General features: G+C 45.8%; 4 protein-coding genes across 4 annotated transcripts; 1 reads left to right on the top strand and 3 right to left on the bottom strand.

The window, feature by feature from the left end:
- Positions 1-269: 269 nt before the first annotated feature.
- PADG_11393 (uncharacterized protein) lies at positions 270-646 on the bottom strand (the record flags this gene model as incomplete). Its single annotated transcript, XM_010759642.1, has 2 exons — positions 270-528; positions 588-646. The coding sequence occupies 2 exons, from the start codon at positions 644-646 to the stop codon at positions 270-272; spliced, it is 318 nt and encodes a 105-aa protein (XP_010757944.1).
- Positions 647-3430: 2784 nt separating this feature from the next.
- Positions 3431-4113, bottom strand: PADG_02187 (uncharacterized protein; the record flags this gene model as incomplete). The annotated part of the gene is made up of 2 exons (XM_010758940.1): positions 3431-3597; positions 3672-4113. 2 exons carry the CDS (start codon positions 4111-4113, stop codon positions 3431-3433), a joined length of 609 nt encoding a protein of 202 aa, XP_010757242.1.
- A 6654-nt stretch (positions 4114-10767) lies between these two features.
- On the bottom strand, positions 10768-12982 carry PADG_02185 (uncharacterized protein; the record flags this gene model as incomplete). Its single annotated transcript, XM_010758939.1, has 4 exons — positions 10768-11690; positions 11754-11966; positions 12034-12627; positions 12871-12982. 4 exons carry the CDS (start codon positions 12980-12982, stop codon positions 10768-10770), a joined length of 1842 nt encoding a protein of 613 aa, XP_010757241.1.
- A 67-nt stretch (positions 12983-13049) lies between these two features.
- On the top strand, positions 13050-13313 carry PADG_11392 (uncharacterized protein; the record flags this gene model as incomplete). Its single annotated transcript, XM_010759641.1, has 1 exon — positions 13050-13313. The coding sequence occupies one exon, from the start codon at positions 13050-13052 to the stop codon at positions 13311-13313; it is 264 nt and encodes an 87-aa protein (XP_010757943.1).
- Positions 13314-13325: the final 12 nt, after the last annotated feature.

Genomic DNA, 13325 nt, shown 5'->3' with positions numbered 1-13325 from the left:
ACATGGGAGCACCGTATGAAATGGAATTACCGGCTAGGCGAGATTAAGGTTCCGTCGCAGCCTGGAATGATTATCAAGCGCCAAAATTATAGTTGGATGGTTGCCTAATAACAGAGGGGCGAACCATTTGCGGACTAAACGTTGCCATTCCCCCCAAATCCTTAGGCAGCCTCGTCGCAAAACTCACACACTCTCTCTCCCTGGAGCCTTTTCTATGCGCGACACACACACCCTCTCTTCTCCCTTTTGAACTACGACTAATTAGACCCTCAAAAGGCTGCGTTGCAACATTCCGCCAACGCCCAACACCCTCTTCCTCTTCCCCCAGCTGCTCGACTCTTGGACAACACCTTCAGCGTCTTCAGCGCCTTCAGCGCCTGTTGTTCCTCCTGAACCAACTCGCGCATCATAACATATTCGATTTGCCCTCGGAATTCCGGCGTGACGATATCAAAACTTATGTCTGAATAGATGGGGGTATCCGACGAGGGTGTTTGCGGGGGAAGACTTCCGGTCCTTTTGCCTCCTCTATAAAGGGGTTTTATTTACCGTGAGAGCCTTATGAAGGGACAAGAGAGAAGATACACCCAAACAGCTTCTTTGTTTTTTGGGTGACCTCTGCCTGGTTGGTGAAACCGACTCTCATGAGAATCTTTTCTCTATATCTGTTATGGTTCTTGCAAGTAAACGCGACCTCGCTTAAATGAACTAGGCCCATTCCTCCAAAAGTATGTACACTTGGCTGGCCCGTCTGATCCAAAGCGATGCAGATCTTTTTTAACTTTTCCAGTTGGGCGGAGTTGCCCGAATCACGATCCAAAAATTTCCCTTTTCAGTGCCTATTTTTTTTTTTCAGTTTTGCTATTGCAAGGCCAACAGAGTAGTAGTTTAGGCTGCTGTGTATTCAGAAATGCGCCCAGCAATCAGCATTGATCATTTTGCCAGCAACCTATAGGAAACGCACTTCCATCAAGTCTATCCGTGGACTGTGCATGTATATGCAGTTTCAAGTTGTGTGGAAAACTCCACTTCGATCAGTGCACCCCCATTCCCGAAGCCGTTCTACTAGGTTTGGGTAACTATGTTGAACGTGGGAATCATCTCTACATCCATTCCTCTATTATCTAGTTACACTTCTGCCACAGGGTGCTGCTCGGCGGATTTGAAGCAGCCTCGTCAACAAGAACCATCCACAACCCAACTACCGTTTTACTGGCGATTACACATGTCTCGGATGCCCATCACCGCTTTTTTGAACATGTAATCTACTTTTTTTTTTTAAAGTTAGGTTGGATGGTCTAGCGTAAAATCAAAGGCTGGAAATTGATGGGAAAATGCACGTTCTAACCTTCATCATGGCGTTTAAGCGTGGTTAGCCGTGTATGTGTCCTGGGCGTTGCGCCTCAATTTTAGGCTTCGGGCAGCCTTATTGAAGAAGATTTTTAAACGTGATGATTTTCCGTTTGAATAATGATGATATCAATGGCCTGACAAGCACTGAATGGGAAGGTGTTTGTATTTTCATGCACTGACCAGGCAACCCCAACTTCAAACCCGGCATTTCATTGTATTTCGCACAGGACATGCCTTGTAGGAACAGTCCGTGCCAACCGGAGGAAGATGAACGATTGGACAATATCGTATCATCTTATCTCGGCCCCCACTTAGCTCGTTTCAAAAACTACTCTTGTTCGGAGTGTGCATGAACCGCAGCTACATCTATGTATATATGTAGATACCCTTGGTTCATCTCTGGCCCGCATCCGCCAGCAACACGTGGTTTGCCCTTCAAGTTCCCTCTGTGCCTTAGGCTCTAACATCAATCAAACGGCAGGCCTGCTAAAAGCCCTTGTTTGCAGATAGACAAACATATATTATTACGTCGGAAAAACCACTGGGATTGAGCGATCGAAGGAAAAGAAAACACAAAACAAGGACGGGGATGCAGAAAACAAGGCTGAATGGTTCAATGTTATGTCATCTGACCCCGTTCCCTCCGAACCCTTCTCTTATTCCATGGAATAAACTATTCCATTAATACTCCTGAATGATGGTGTCCTTCAGCTTTGCCTGCTTCTTCCAACTACAAACCGGATAAGGGTCTCAAAGGATTGTCTTTCTCATGTTGATCTGATGATCTGATGACTCAGGCTGGGGGTGGAGATCAACAGCCTTCCGACATGAAGGTATGGGAGTTCAAGTTCTTGTAGGCAGAACACATATTCCCGTCGTGTGCCGGCGATCTTTTTTTTTTTTTTTTTTAGTTTGTTTGCTTTGCCAGTCGCTAATTGGCCATTTGAATATCTTAACTCCTTTTTTTCTCTCTTTTTTCAATGGTTGTCATGAACCAACCCTAGACGTAATATTTGGCTGTCTCATTTCTTCGTCTGCGATGACATTATTTATCGTTCTCCTCATTGGACAGGGGCAGACGCGGTGAACCACTCCTCCCTCTGAAATATATACCTTCGCTATATCCTTTTCTGCCTAGAAATCGAGTTTACCGAGCCTGGCAACCCTCTGGAATACGGGAACGAGCTAAATGACCCATCATCTCATGTGAAGAATGTCTATCTTCCAGCAGACACCCCCAAAACCCCTCAATTACGGAGACTGCTGTTGACTAACCTTTGGTCGTTCCACCCGGAACAGCTCATATTCGATAGGAAAGACATCCATTTAACTTAACTAGTAAGGTACCAGGCAAACTAAGCTGACTAAACTTAATAATAAGCTCTCGAACACTTAAGTTGGGGAGGGGTGTAAACTGGGTTAATTATCATGGTCTCCTCCTTGCCTTGGCGTCGCCCTGTATGTTGGGCCTCTTTACAGCAGCCTCTGCTTCATGGAGTAAATCTTTCCATTGCTGCTGGGAATTTTCTCCAACCAGACGCCCCCTCGATTTAACCGAATTCGAATGCCCTTAATTCCTTTAAAACTCGAGGCGCAATCCAAAATACGTTGATGGTTGGAGGGGAGTTAGGTCTTCCACCCATCTGCTCATTCTCTAGTTCCCCCGACTATGTCGCGGGTGGGGCTGGATGGTCATATTTCACAACACACATCCCATAAAGTCCTGTTAGAATGTCTAACGCACCTCTCGAGAATTTCATCTCAACCTGCTTGGCCTGGCCTAGAACCCACCACCTTGTCGAGTTCTGAAGAGTGGAAGCTGCCTCCCGTCATTCTTACCACCCCGTTGCAACACTGCATGACCTAGCAGTTTTGCGACCATGGCTTTGGTAGCATTGCTGACAGCTGACTTGTGGCGAAAGCATGAGCATGCATACAGAGTATCCGGGCCTCCTCCATACCTCGCTGTGGAGTAAGAGAGCGGTGGAAAAGACCGTAAAAGTCGAGCAATTTACTTATTATTCTGCATAACAAGTAAAGAACATGTTAGCCAAACGAGGAAACACTACACACTGAGCTAGGCTCCTTTTTCATTGTTAAACATATGCGGCAGAAGCTGACCAGCCAGGTCGCCATCGTCGAATCCCAGACCCAAAACACCCGTGCTGACGTATCTGCCTGGTTTGCCCTTTGTCTTTTTTGAATTCTGTCGATTGTTCACCAGCCAATTCTCGGCTTTGCTCTCTGTAGTTCTTTCTTGTTCAGCGGCTGCTAATTTCCAGACACCAGTCGATGGAAACATCAAACCGGAAACATACCGTGACGTCCATACTTTCCTTTCCCTTGGTCTTCTTTAGCAGGCGATGTGGCACAGTTCAGCAGTTCAACAAGCAGCATATATCTCTGGATACAGTCTCTCCGCAAAAGTATTCTCAGCCCCCCACCAAAATTTAGTTCTGCTGGAGTGATTAGAAAAGAAATGAGGGCTGCCAGGACTTTTGCGTTTAGTACTGTATCACCAAACCTTTTACCATTCCCATTGTTTGAAGTTGCCCGATAATCTCCTCGGTAGTTCTTGTGGCAGAATGTCCTGGTATGTGGTTGCGATTCCTGAGAGCTGATTCCGGCCGGAGATACTCCGTCGAACACTGTACGTGAGAAGATCTTGACCAGAAATTGGCGCAGCCCATAACTTGCATTGGAGTGGTTTAGACATAAAGGCCTAGCGGAAAAGGCAGGTATTGGCGAGCGACGTAGCATATCTGTGCAGTCATTGGAGGTTCATATGGCGAACGGAACAAATTAGCGGTTGCATCAAATGCGAAGAATGACCCCATTGGCCGAAGTTAAATAAAATCCATGTATCCCATTTGGCTAGAGCAGCCCCAAGAACCCAGCAAAGTCTCCCCTCACCATTCATATATGTACAATTGTCGATGCATGGAAATTGGCCCTCCAACTTGCTTCGCGAAAGGTTGTCTGAAAGTATCTGTAGGAAGGACTTTTCGCAAACCACAAACTGCAAAGACAAGACTCTGACGAATGAAGATCTCCCAAAGCCGATTCCCTTCGGAGCGGAAACCTGTAGATCTGTACGTAATAGTTATTATATTGGTACGACACATCATCTGGTTGCCTAATTTCCGCGCCGTGGAGTTTGATCGTGCCTTTCACCGTTAGTCCTTTTGAGTGCCTTTAGAGAAATGAAAAACATCTAAGATAAGCGCCAGATATTCATGGACTTCCTTCTCCATGCGGGAGGAAAAGAAGCAAAAATAAGGCAAAAACTGGAGACGGATTTCCGGGACACACGCGGGTGGAAGTTAACAAAACTACCACCAACCAGCAGTGCGTGCCCCCGTACAAAAGAGGTTAGGTTCCACTGACAGCCGCCCCGCGAAATAGTGCGTGAGACGAATATTCAGAACCTGAAGGTTCGTGCCAAAGGATGGCCATTTTTCTTGGTGACTACTACATTTATTTGCAGATGCAGCAAAAGAAGACATGTCGACCTGCACGTCTCAAATGCCGTCCATACCTCCCTGCCGGTTTGACCTTTGTTCCAAAATTAAGAGGAACTGATTTCATTTTACCGTTATTTCAGGACCGAGCCCTCCTCCCCGAGCCATCCCGGATGGGCCTCCAGACTCCAGGTGTCCAGCTGGTGCGCGAAGATGGATCGATGATGACCTGTTGGATACGAGCTTGCCAACCTGAGAGTCAAAATAACTCATGAATAATGTATGACCAATGGAACTGATATCTTAATGGGGATAACTACAGATTGAATGCATGAATAAATCAAGATTTAGTTGAATTAAGTGAGGGAAGCTACGTATGTACATGTGTCCAGCTGGGGATCTAGATATCAAATTGGTTTAAACTGCATTGAGGTTAAGCTTATTATTATTCCAGAGAGTTTGGTTGGGTTCCAATAACTTAATCCCACAATCTGCGGGCGCCAATCGGCTACACCCCATAAATCTCCTAACCACTTGTTCCTCCGTACAACGTCCACAACCATCAACAACTGGCATCCTGAAACCCCCCTTCAGAAATGAGAGTCGACCGTGGGCTTAAAAATTTCCTAGGTAGAACAATTGCAAGTCCCGCAGACTAAGGTATTTGGACTCGGAGCAGCTGCTGGAATTGACTATATTTATGACTATATTCATTTCGCAAGCTTATGTTCATGGGGATTAGTGTTCCCCCGCTCCAAAGCCACGGGCGGGATAGAACAGTTACGAACCTGTCAACTGCCACTGGTTTCCCAATGAATATCCGGATCTAGCCCTATGGAGGTCCGTGCAGGAACGGGAGATATGAAAACCGGAGAGGAAATAAGCTTTCTGATACATACAATCTACCCATCCCGAGCATTGACATGTTTGCAGGGTCCGCCATTTGAGTTTTGACCGTCAGTGACAAAGGTCTCTCTAGTAAGAGCTCGGCTTACTTCAGGGACCTATCTATGGCTCTGTGCCCACTGTGGCTATTACATAGGAGTTTTGGTTGCGCATCAAAGCTTCGCTCTTCGCACGTATCAATGCCTAAGATTGCTAGTTTTGCAAGTGTTCCGTGTACAAGACTCTTATGAAACCCGCAGTGGTTGGGTTGCCAATTGCTGCTTTCGTGCGAACCAGCCCATTTGCGTATGCTAGCTAGGCTTTCTCTCTTTTGTTTTTAATTTTGCAACAGGTTTCTAGCAATTATTTCTGTTGGCTTGTTGGACTTTCGACCAACGTCAACATCCATCCATGCAGCTTCGTCCAGCAGCAACCCTCAACAAGCTACGTCACACCATGCGGTCGAAATCTGTTGAGTGGGGCATTCTTTGTGTTTGTGGTGCATGAGATTTTGCGGATCATACGCATTACGGGTAATAATTAAGGAATAATAATTTGAAACAACTTGTGATTTCCTGATTGCATCACTGCCACAAAAGGAATATCATCTGTCTTTGAGGTTCCGTCGTTACGCGTCGTCAACATCACACTCGGGGGGGAGGGAATTCAAGTCCTGAATTGTTACATTACGCATGCGAGCGGGGAGATGCCGATATTACTCTTTGTCTGAGGGTCTGGAGCATTATCTGCTGCACGAATCCTCTCATGCATATTCCTACTCTGAAAGTTTCTATGACAACTCAAGGCTATGAAGAAATGGAATAACCTGTTATCAGATGACAGCAAGGTCTCTCAACATCTGGTCGACAGGCTTATCAGTCACGTGCATCGATTTGCTGTGTGCGAGGCCGGGATTGACAACTGTGGATCACAAGGCAACCGAATCAGGCTGCTGTCCATGGTCTGTCTGAGCAAGGTTTCTTTCATCTCAGACTGTATACTATCCATGCCGCGGAACATCCAACGTGATCCAGCAGATTTGGACTAAGGGAATCGACTACTTGATGCAGGAACAAAATTAATGAAGAAGATCTGATGAAACACACTCCCCCTAACAGGTCACGATCTTCTTGAGAAGTTAGCTAACAAATCCCACAGTCCTGTCAACTGAAGGTGGAGACGACTCGCAATTGCTCCTAACATTCAAATATTGATGCGGCTGCACTGATTTGCCTTTGAGAATCCAGTTCCAAAATGCTGGGACCAGGATTAGGCGCTTATCGCACAAGGCCTGTGTCCAAAGCGTAGCCCTGGATCTACACCACTAGCCGCAAGAGGAGAGAAAGGTGTCCCGCGATACGTGGGATGGGAATGGGAGACAACGTGAAATTCCATTTTCCGGTTTATACAGCATATCCGGTGACGTCTAAGTTATTTTCGTGAATACCGTTCGAAAAGCCATCCCACGAACTTTCTGCATATGGAGCAACACCGTGCGGATGAGCCGATTGTCAAACCTCCAGAAAACATATTTTATTTTCCGGTTGAACCTCGCGCAGTTCAGCAAAACAGGGCAATATAGTTCGACTTTATGCCATGTCCAAAATATTCATATCTGATTTGATACCCTGGTAAATTACCTGCTTTTTTCTGACTGTATCTATCTCTCCACTTCTTTTTGCTTCTCCCGCTAGACTTTATTCCCCGATGCCCCTGACAGCATATCTAAGCAGTGCCTACGAATCATCGCAATATACGCCGTACACTTAAAAGGCAACCATCCCCCAAATATAGTCTCTAACTTCATGATCAACGCCCAGATTTTAGCCACAATCGAATATTCTTTCTTTATCCAATAGCAGTCGACAGGTATCCTTTTGACACTTGGTAACCCTACAAGCTTAGAATAAGGCAGAAGTTTGTCTCTGCAAATCGGTTGAACTTCAACATCAAGCTTGATGCGGAACAGCCTTTTGCGCCTTTATGGGGGATTTCCGATCATGCATAGAAATTCGCATCTGGACCCTTCGAGCCATACAAGGCAGCTATCAATAATATACCGTTATCATAGCTGTGTCATATGCATTTCTTCTCCGTGTCTGGGGTCTCGGGAACGTATAGAACCTAAGAATGAGAGGAACACATTCCAGTTCTTCGTCCCTTTGCCTGAGAAGTTACCACTCTGGTTGGCATATCTTGTCCCTTTGCAACCCCAAGCCATATTTAGCACGTAATGGATAGTACACTTACAATAAGGATTGAAAGGCGAGGCAGCAGACTACAGCAACAATATCCATTTATAAGATATTTTCTATGGCTGGCTGCTCTTCGTAGCTACTGTGTTAATCAGGCTGGAAAATAGTTCCCTAGGGAAGCTATCTGTCCAATGAATTTTGAACAAGTGCACGCACCTCACTGGGATATCTAGTTACTAATCTTCGCCTTTCTTTTTTGGTTGGTTGGTTTTTGATGATAATTTTCAGCTGTTCGATATCTACCCCGGAAAGAATACTAATAACTACGCTTAACCTGGTTAGTAACTATGTTATAGGTATGATATTTCCGAAACATTGCTCAAGTGCAAATTGTCGGACATTAATTTCAATTCCTCATTAAGGATCTGATGGTATCTCACTACCCTGCCATTCATGAACCCCCCCTTTCAAGTTATCAAAGCCTGACAGGAGCCGTTCGGACCTCTCTCTGCAAAACATACATTATTATTACCTCATTTAACACCATGCATCTCATGGGAGGAGAACAAAACCATCCCTTCATTCCGAACTGACCAATTCGTTGGTTAGAGAGCCTCGGAAAGTGTTGGTGTCCAGGGGGTGCATGGTGTGTAAAAGTATTTGCTGAAGATTCGACTACCAAACAACTATGAATGCCTGAAATTATGAAAATGAAGTAAAAAGCTATGCGTTAGATAGGTCATCTCCTTCGTGGCTCATGCGTAACTAGTTAGTTATTAACAGTTTAAAGATACATCCGCTGATAAACAATCCCGAAAATACACAACCCTGTCAGGGATCCCGAGATTCAAGAGACAGGTACAAGCTCAATAGAACGAAGTTAGGGACTTGGTTGAGAAAGCAGGAAAAGGCTGTGCTGGGTCATAACTAAATAGGAGGAAACCAAACGGCCTGGGACCATAATCACGTCTTGGGGGCCAATTATCTCAACAGAACGGGGCACGTAACGCGCATAGCTGAAGTTTCCTCTATGCCAAATTGTCACCTGGACAATCTTGACATGAACGCCATAAATGCGCCATATCTACGTCCCTCTTCTCCATGCTGCCGTTTGCATCAGTTTATAGTGGAGGGAAGTCGGGGAGGAAGTAGGCTGGAATTGAGGGGTCGGTTGTCTGAAGAAGAGTAAGTAATATGATAGAAATAGTGTGTAACTATTTGACCAGTCAAATATTTAATAACTGGTCACGGTCACAATTTTCCTCTGTGCCTCCCACGCCAGAAGCCCTCATACTACTACTAGGTTTTTTTTTTTTTTTTTTTGGGGGGGGGGGGGGGGTTTCTATTTCGTATCTTCGAAAAGCAATTAATGACCAGCCGCGGGCGCCGCAACAATGCCGTGGCCTGTGGGGATCCCTGCATTTAATTGAGGTTAAGGCTTGGAAACCGAGGAGTATTCTAGGAAAATGGGAGCTTTCTGAGCCGAGAGATAGGATATGATTGAGAGGATTCCAAAGAAAAGGACACGATCGCTGATGATGCTAGGAGCAAGTGAATGGGTTCGAAAGAGGCCACAACCACTCACCACCTGTATGGCTAAGTTTTAAAGGAGGAGTGTATTAATTAGGGAAGAAAGTAGGCATTGCAAGGAAGAAGAAATCCTAGCTCAACAAGCTCTTTAAGACTGAGGGGAATGAAATTAAATATGGATGCAAAATGTATTCGATGTACTCCGTAATGTCAAGCGAGTTCCGTATTTTGGGCCACACTACATAAGTGGATTGATGGAACCAAGTTGGACTGTTGCGACTCCTAGCAACTGGCACCTGTAGTTATATTCCATTATTAATGTCTGTTTAACTTTCTCCGCAGCTCCGTCGTGCGTTCATGCATACATAGATCTACACCCACCATCCATATCTGGGATCTGTGTTTGCAGTTAATCGTTCGAACTGGACCGCAATCAAAGACGAAGCGAAAACGCAAAAGAGCAGAATTATATCCTCTCACTAACTAGTAATCCCTGATGACTGATATTTGCGTGAGATGAACTTGTGAACCCCTGACATCTGGGATCCATGAAGTACTGGACGTATTCAAAACAGCAATCCAACTGCCGTATATGTGAAAATCGTCACCTCGACTTAACAAAGCTTCCACACGTGTCACGGTTTAAGTTGGCGAGATAATGGAATCTGAGGGGTAGAGAAAATACCTGGAAAAAGGGGATCAGAAAATTGAAGTAGTTCTGACTAGTAACTAACTGAGGAAGAATTGAAAAAAGAAATAAAAGGGGATAGAAACAAGCACAGGGGAATCAAATGTGAATAACCATATGTTCCGAGGGATAAGGGGAAATTCGCCAGAAAAGGCAATAGATAAGGAAAAGAGGCGAGAATAAATGCAAACAAAAGATTAATAGAAACCCTCGTTGGAAAAGCAGACGACGCAGGTTGCTTAATCGGTTTGACTTGAACCGGTTGAGAAAAAGGAAGGAATCTAGGAAGTTCTGCTAAGTGCCATCGATGGTCTTTTGTTTTCTGAAAGCGTATTGGTGAAATCGGGTATCAGGTTAGCAAAAACCCATGGAGAGACACGACCGCCTACGGAACAAATGACGACCGGTAAGAGGGGAGAAAATGAAAAGAAATTGTAAGTTAGAGAAATTGCCAAAGAAAGTACCGCCAGCAAACGCCATGCTATGCTTAATGGAAATAAACAAGCGATATGAAACCCGACGAAGCCAACCGAGAAAGTGAATTGGTTTTGAGGCGTGTTTATGCATGTTTCGCTGTCGAGAGCGTCAGCAGAGATAGATTCGAATCTTCAGATGCAGTTAGCACAACTAATCCCTTGTGTCAACAAGATTTGTATTACACTACCTTTTGCTTTACTGGTTTGCGGCACATGGGGCATGTTGCGCTTCCACGAGGCTTTGTTCTATCTACCCTACTAGACGGCATATGTTGATCTGCACACCAGCGACAGAGAACAGCGTGTCCGCATGGAAGCACTACAGTGTCAACAAGTTGGCTCAAGCAAGCTTTGCATTCCATATTAACAGTGAGCTCTTCTGTTTCCTTAGCTTTGGGGCGACCATCGTTTTGGTTATCGAGTCCTTTCTTGGGAGAAGCCGCTTCGGCATTATTTGCCAGGGAGTCGAGAAATCGTCTTGTACGTTCTGAATCATTTCCAAAGTAACTGATGTCGGGGTCGTTGGGATAATGAACAAGCGCGCCACTGTATATGAGTCGAGCTATTTGAGCATTTACAAAGCTCTGCTCGCGAGATGCGTTTGAGTTTCCCATCATGCCTGGAGCAGAATTAGGGTTTTGGCTATGCCTGTGAGATGGTCTCGGGTCGCCCCGCATTGGGGTTCCGGACTGCGAAGTCCCACCATCATGGCTGCGCCGGGAACGTCGGCGGCTCCCTATGTTGGAATTTGAATTAAGTCCATTACTGCCAGTGAGACTTGGAGGACTTGGGATCGATCCGTGAAAGGGTCGTCTCCGTGGAATGGACAAACTCAATCGATTTTCAGCGGGAAAGTCGGAGGCAAATGTTGAAGTCAAATGAGGGTTTCCATGTATAGTACTTGAGGGTTCGGTATTCGAGCTTTGTATGGTAGATTGCGAATGAAAGTAATCGACGGGAAGGTATGGGAATGGAAACGAATTTAAGGGGTTCTCGTTCTGAGCTATCACAGAAGAACCCGAAAGTCGCGCAAAAGAGTTGTTTACTGGTGGTAGAGAGGAACCGGCGTCAAACCCTGCAAAGGAATCGTGGCGGCCAAAAGCTGGTTAGCTGTTAGTTTGTTTACTATCGAAATCTGTGTCTTGTAGACTTTAAAGAAACCTACCATTTGGGTGATATGATCCCTGGTTGTGGATGTTTCCCCGAGTCTCGCCGTTCTGCTCTAAATGTCCCTGTTGGCGAGACTCCAGGGTGGGGAACGCGTCGTTTGCATGGTCAGAGCCCTGCAGGGCCGCATGATAGTACATCTGCTGGTGATCAAGGGGGAAATAGCCATAATTAAGCGCCGCTTCTCTTGAGAAGTGGGATTGAGGAGCACCTAGAATAGCTGTTAGCCTTTTGTCAGGACATTCTGAAATTCTGACGTGAATCACAGGAAGTGATACCATTGACGCGTTGATTTCCACCAGTATCCCAAAAACCACTTGTTCCCAGTTGATCCTGGCCTGAACCCTGAGACTGCTGATTGAGGGAGTCGTAGAACGAGCCGTCTGTGGTAACGGGCGACTGTAGATTTGCTGCCATTACAGTACCTGGAGCCGTGTGGTCATGTCTTCCCGCCATTTCAGCTGTATTCACGAAGCTAGAAACGCGACGGTGGGAAATCTGGTGGTCAGATGCAGCTTGGCCCGACGTACGAGAGAGAAATGAAGCACGTCTTGGAGGTCCAGTGTTCAGCTGATTGATTTCCCCCTGAGGCGGCTGAAGTTCTTGATTTTGACGTGAGGATTGGAGCGTGGGGTGTTGAGATGGCGAGGTTATTACAAAGTTGTGTCTTGGAGTGGAATTGGAATAATCTGACTGACAGTTGCTATGAATCAACTGCGGTCTTGAAGATTGTTGATGATTGTATGATGCTGTGATCCAGGATTGATTTGTAGGCAGTACACAATAGGGTTGGAATGACTGAATGCAGGACCCAGATGCAGGCACAGGTACAGGAGTAAATGAAGCCGGAACTATCTGAGATGACCAATATTCTATATGGCGCCCACATTGATAAGCAAGCGACGAGGGACAAGATACCGAGTGAGGTAAAGGAGGAAGAGAAATGAGGAGAAAAGGGAGGCCACTCATTGGGAGTGATATTATTGGTTTAGTGACAGGCGGCAGGCGGGCAAGCAACGCAAGTGAAGAAGTAAAACGCAACCCAAATAACATTAATGATTGATAAAGCAGTTGGGAAAGCCAAAGAAGATTTCTTCAGAGGAAAAAGGACTGACCCTTGCAATTCCAGCAGTATCTGGAATATTGAGGAGATTGGCCGGCAGCGTCCTCTCCCAATGGGTAAGGCGCCGAATGTGGATGGAAAGGCTGGTGGAATCTCACGTTCATACAGAAACAACAGGAGTGCTGGCAGAGAGATTGGCATCCGATGGCATATTTATGCATGCACCTTGTAATGAAAGCTGGCGAAGGCCAATTTGACATATTTCACATTCACAGTGTCATTCTCGTCGCCATCCCGTGGCGGGGGTGGCTAGAGGGTGTGGAGAACTGCAAGTCCATATTTAGCAAATCTGTGGATACTTTGCGGGCGAGTTTTGGAAGTGGGACGTTACCAGGAAGGCAAAGGGACAGTTTACGCAGCAATTCGTTGGATCTTGAGGCTTCTGAAAGCGCAATGCGGCGGGTACCAACAATGGAAGCTGTTTCGTCCTTTTGACTATCGTCTGGG

Source organism: Paracoccidioides brasiliensis, assembly GCF_000150735.1.
Source record: "Paracoccidioides brasiliensis Pb18 unplaced genomic scaffold supercont2.2, whole genome shotgun sequence".
Lineage (NCBI taxonomy): Eukaryota > Fungi > Ascomycota > Eurotiomycetes > Onygenales > Ajellomycetaceae > Paracoccidioides > Paracoccidioides brasiliensis.
Note: the sequence above shows the minus strand (reverse complement) of the source record. Positions and strands in the feature narration are given on the sequence as shown.